Here is a 5,944-nt window from a genome sequence, read left to right on the forward strand (position 1 = left end):
AAGCTGATTGGTTGCTATGCATAACTTCACCAGTTTTGGCAATTCTCCCCCTTTGAGTTACTGGTCTAGAAAAGGTACTCATATAAGGATTTCTGACCTCCAACTTTCCTAGGTCTTGGTCAGCGACTCAGAAAGTACTAAAGCCAGTGGCTCCCCACAAAAGCCAAAAACACTGCATTTGTTTGAAAAAGTTTACATTTTACACTATGGAACCTATTTTCATTTGAGAAATGTCTCTAATAATTTGCATTGCCCTTTGCAATTATTACGGCTCTATCTTTGCAACATGGGGAATGTAACAGAAAATCAGATGCCATGATGAGAGGTAACATACTATAGCTTTTCAAGGCATTTACTCTCTTATGGCCTATTCAGACCAATGTACACATTGTAGCAACACATTTATTTCAATGCTCTTTGTTTCCATTGCTTCCCCAATAAACTAAAAGCAGCAGACACATAAGTCATGCACTACCATTGTGAGATGCTGCATCAGCAAAATGGTGCAGTCCCGCACTTCATTGGGCTGCAGGGCCCTCAGGCTTTATTTTAATACGAGGCCCTTGAGAAATAAATATTGTCTGTACAATGTATATGTATATATATATATATATATATAAACACTCATAGAGCATCAACAGTGATCCCCCCCAAATAATGAGCACCCAGCAGTTAAAGGTGATCACTATCACACACAGGTAATTCTTCCAGTTTGTTGGAAAATCTTTTTTGTGACAGCCCAGAGCCTTGATTTTCATGTATAGGAATGATAAAATGACAGCCCCAGTGCCCTTACATTCCATCATTGCCAGGGAAGATATTTGCCTGGTTATGGACACCCTAGAGCAGTGATGGCGATCCTTGGCACCCCAGATGTTTTGGAACCACATCTGCGGAGCCAAGGTTCACCATTACTGCCCTAGGAATCTGATTCATTTTTTTATCAGGGTGAGGGTTAAGTGTTGCCCATTAGGTATGAAAAGGTTTAGCGTTAAGAGGATTTTGTAATTACCTTTTAGATTGTGAGCTCCTAGGAGCAGGGCCCTCCTAACCTCCTTGTATTGATATAGAACAGAACCATCTCCCTTTATGTTGCAGAGTGCTTTACAAATGGTTGGTGCTATACACAGCAAATCCTGTATAGTGTCATTGGAGATTTTATGAACACATAACATAGGGATAGTGAGGGGCTGCACTTGTTCCAAAGACCTTGGGGTTTATTTACTAAAGGCAAATACACTTTGCACTACAAGTGCACTTGGAATTGCAGTCACTGTAGATCTGAAGGGAACATGCAAGGAGAATAAAAAAATATTTTTGCTTGCACATGATTGGATGATAAAATCAGCAGAGCTTCGTCAGATCTACAGCAACTGCACTTGTAGTGGATGCAGTAAATTAGCCCCCCTTACGTACCACCACAGGGCACGAAATTGTGGGAATCATTTAAAGTGCGCTGTAGAAATAGCATTTACAACTCTAGCTGGTGGGGAACTACAAATCCCAGCTCTACCTCAACATGAGGCATGCATGCCAGGACTTTTAGTTCCAACATCTGAAGTTGTGGTCTGGTTTGACAATTACAGCTGATGCATCAATACAACCTGTAATTGGATGAAATGATGAACAGACAGTAATTTACAGCTTGGCACAGTGGAGTTGATTTACTAAAACTGGAGAGCGTCAAATCTGGTGCAGTTTTGCATAAAAACCAATCAATCAGCTTCCAGGTTTTATTATCAAAGCTTAATTGATCGAGCTGAAGTTACAAACTAATTGGCCACCATGCACAGCTGCAGCAGATTTTGCACTCTCCGGTTTTAAAAAACAACCCCCCACCACTGTCCACCTGTTGTTGGTTTACACTAACTACATGTTACATTACAATAAAGGGCAATTTAATTAAATTATACCTAGCTCTGTGTTCACTTCAAACAACCAAGAGATTTTTAAAGAATGGCTTCTCCTTTACTTAATTGGCTGCTTGAAGTGAGCATAGCTTCCCCTGAGCCAATACAATAGATTTGAAAAATATTGATAAAGTGTTTTCAATAAAAGCACAGGTCCTTGCAGACTTATAAAACACCAGTCTTAGTTTTATTTTGACCTGATATGTGGTGGCAACCCTAGGACAGCCTGATATTAAATTACACAGGTTGTGTGGCCGATTAAGGGGGCAATTAAACTCACTTGGCATCTTATCTGAATTAAATTAGCCTCAGAACCTGTGTAATTCAAAGTGTGTTCAGGTTTAAAGGGATGAGGTGGCAACCCTAGGCTGTCCCAACCACTGGTCACCCATACACTGTTAATTCAAGGTCATAAAAAATAAAACAAACAATCCACAAGTTAAAAATAAGAATTTTTATTATGTACACATAAGTAACAACTTTTATAAAAAGTTTTCTAAAAATAGGAAACAGCAGTTCCAAGACATTATTCTCTACTTTAGAGAGTGGGATCATTCTGAGGTCATCGCCACAGATTAAAGGCATCTATGTCCTTACAAAATATAAGATTTTCACATGAAAGCATTTTAAAAAAAACAAAAAAAAATAAAAGTTTACAAAAATATATTTACAGCTTGAGAGTTATTTTCTTTCAGTAACAGAAATTCAAGTTGATATAGTACTCATAGGGGGGTAGAATGGTTTGCATGGTCCAGACCATCTTTGGGAATGTCATAAAAAAATATGTAGGGCGATGAGGACCATGTATAATCAGATTGGAAATGGGGGTTATAATTTTTTTTTATTTTTTTTTAAGTGGATTTGGATCAAAGTTCATAGGGTCACTTGTGGAATTAATACTCTCTGTTGGTCTTGAAAGGTTCTCAGGAGAGAGGGGAGAAAAAGTCTTTTTTTATAGGAATGGATCTTGATTGCCGGATCTGAAAGGGTTAAATTCTTGCATGTTGGATTCTGATGCTTCATGGAAAGAACTTTTTTTTTTCTTCAAGAGTTTCCCACACCTGCAGAAAGAGAAATATGCATGTATATAAATGTGAGTCAGAGCAAGGGAGGGGGAGCAGACTGAGCGGCGCCAGAGAGGAAGCTAGCGCCGCCCCTGGGGCTTACAAGAGCCAGCCTCTGCTAATTACCACCAAGCTTCCTACTCAATGCTTTCTGCTACGCCTAGTGATGTCAGAGAGCACTTCTACTACAGCTTAAAATGGAACACTATGGGGAACAGGATATATTCACACATCAATCTGGGATTTCATTATAAAAATGGGTGAATCCTGGGCACACATCTATGCATTTACCACTAACAAATAAACCTCTGGACTGCCCACTGTCCTTTAAAATTCAGAATAAGACAGCCCAATAAAAAATTATTATGATATCCCAATAATAAATTATGAATTATAAATTCTAATTATGATATCCAAAAGGCAATCAAAGAAAAATGATTCTTACCATGACAGGGAGATGGGTCAATGGCACAGACTGGCATCCTCTGTCGACATTGCTGAGAAATCTGAATTCTGTAACAGAAAAATATGATGATCATTAGTATCTTATAATACAGGCAACATTCAAGAGTGTATTAGTGCCATAGCAGGTGAACTAAGTTACCAAGCACATTGCATTAGTGTTATAAAGCTAGTTGGCAACAGACCATTACATTGCATTAGTAGTAGATAGTAAAAGCAGAAACTGCTGATAGTAGTAACAGGTCATCAGGTTGCTTTAGTGCTACAGGTTGTAGATTGGAATCTTTAGAATGGAAGGAGTGCATTAGTTGTGTGTTACAGGTTGTTGATCATAATAAGGCACCCCAAGCATGCATTAGAAATGAACAGAGCCCACAAGATGGGTGATAGAAGAGTACACAGTTGTAGATCACCGGCAGCATCACATTGTAGTAGAAGTCCACACTAGCTGAGACCTTACCTGTAGTGATAAGAGGTTGTTGTGCTCCTGCTCTTCCCCCAATACGATCTGCAGATCGAAGATGTAATCAATAACATGTTGGAGGATTTCGACTTGACTTAGTTTGCTCCCTTGAGGGATGCCTGGAACCAGCTCCTTCAGCTTGGAGTAGCAATCATTCATGTCATAGAGGAGACCCATGGGTTCTTCTACACCTCCCTTGTGGCTACTACTCCTGGCAATGCTCAGGCTCTGTTCGGACAGGCAGCACACAGCCTGGTAGCAGCTGGGCATTGATCTCACTGGGCTGATGGCCTTCATGTTGCTGATAATTCCCTTAAGTGGAAGATCTGCTCCGGTAGAAGATCCCAAAAAAGTTTGCTGCTCTCCGCACAATGTGATAGCAAGTTGATGTGTAAGCTTGTCAGGCTGAACGAGCCATGCTCTTATATGATCGGGCTCCCCCCTCCCCTCTCCTATGTAAATCAGCCCCTTCTCTCCTCCCCACAGCTCCATAATATTGAGATAACAGCTGGCTGAACACTTTTAAACAGCTTATCCTGATTCCTAGGGACTGGAGACAGTGTCATTAATGTCACAGAGAGAGGGGAGGGGGGTTTGGGGGGGGGGGCGATCCTTTACTAAACTTTCTGTTACATTTGCAATCACTGAAACCACAGGGGACACGATCATAACAACAGACAGCATGCAAAAAACACATTTTAGTGTCTTTTTTTAATTGTGTCAATGCTAAAATAAACAGTAGATCTAAAATTTACAAACAAAAAGTAAAAGAAAGTTAAAGTTTATAAATATAGACTAAAGAATGGAAACTATAGTTCATAAATATAGACTAGAGAACGAATAGTAAAGGTTATAACTACAGCATAGAGAGGGGAAACTAAAGTTGATAAATACAGCATAAAGAGGCAAAGTAAAAGTTAGAAATATAGCAGAAAGAGGGGCAAATATAAGTTATAAATATATCATAAAAGGAGAAAAGTAAAAGTTAAAAATATAGAGGGATAAGTAAAAGTTATAGAGTATAAAGAGGGAAAACTACAGTTATAAATATAACATAAAGATGGAAAACTAAAAGTTATAAATATAGCATAAAGAGGGAAAACTAAAAGTTATAAATATAGCATACAGAGGGAAAACTAAAAGTTATAAATATAACATAAAAGGGAAAACTAAAAGTTATAAATGAAAAACTAAAAGGTTATAAACATAGCATAAAGAGGGAAAACTAAAAGTTATAAATATAACAAAGAGGGAAAACTAAAAGTTATAAATATAACATAAAAAGGAAAACTAAGAGTTATAAATAAAGCATAAAGAGGGAAAAGTAAAGGTTCTAAATATAGCATAGCATGTGCAAACTAAAGTTTATAAATAGAACATAAAGAGAGAAAATTAATGGTTATAAATTTAGACTAAAAAGTGAAAACTAAAGTATATAAATAAAACATAAAGAGAGGAAACTAAAGTATCTTAATACAGCATAAAGAGAGGAAACTAAAGTATATAAATAAAGCATAAAGAGAGAAAAATTAAATTATATTGAAACAGCATAAAGAAAGGAAACTAATGTATATAAATATAGTACAAAGAGACAAAAACTAAAGTATATACATACAGCATAAAGAGAGAAAACTAAAGCATATTAATACTGCAGAAATTAAAGTGTATATACAAACAGTATAAAGAATGAAAACTAAAGTGTATAACTACAGCATCAAGAGTGAAAACTAAAGTATAACCAAGCTGAATAAATTCAGCTAAACCCGACTATTGCTCTAAACAGATGTGATTTGTGCTGTATGAATCATTATGCTGCTATTCTGATCTTTATTTCTTTTCTGTTGCTAATCTGTTTCTTTAGTGTAAAGTCCATTTTCTTTCCTCCCCCCCCTTCTCCCCCCTCCCTGCTGCCGACCTCCAGACTTTCTGGCGTCAGGAATATTATCCTGTGACCGAGGAGGGAAGAGGCTGGGAACTGAATGAGAAAACAGACTATGCAGGCTGGGGGGTAGCCCAGTGTGCTGCTATGTATTTACAAATGCCAG

The 5,944-nt window shown here is 37.7% G+C and overlaps 1 protein-coding gene across 1 annotated transcript; it reads right to left on the reverse strand.

Annotated features, from left to right (window-relative positions):
* Positions 1 to 2,349: 2,349 nt before the first annotated feature.
* On the reverse strand, positions 2,350 to 4,311 carry ID3 (inhibitor of DNA binding 3). The gene is made up of 3 exons (XM_077480990.1): positions 3,897 to 4,311; positions 3,420 to 3,487; positions 2,350 to 2,971 (listed from the first exon to the last, which is right to left on the reverse strand). The coding sequence occupies exons 1-2, from the start codon at positions 4,194 to 4,196 to the stop codon at positions 3,437 to 3,439; spliced, it is 351 nt and encodes a 116-aa protein (XP_077337116.1). The 5' UTR covers positions 4,197 to 4,311; the 3' UTR covers positions 2,350 to 2,971; positions 3,420 to 3,436.
* Between the last annotated feature and the right edge of the window lie 1,633 nt (positions 4,312 to 5,944).

This window comes from Lithobates pipiens, unplaced genomic scaffold, assembly GCF_037356315.1.
Source record: "Lithobates pipiens isolate NorthernLeopardFrog02 unplaced genomic scaffold, aLitPip1_a1.2 Scaffold_16, whole genome shotgun sequence".
NCBI lineage: Eukaryota > Metazoa > Chordata > Amphibia > Anura > Ranidae > Lithobates > Lithobates pipiens.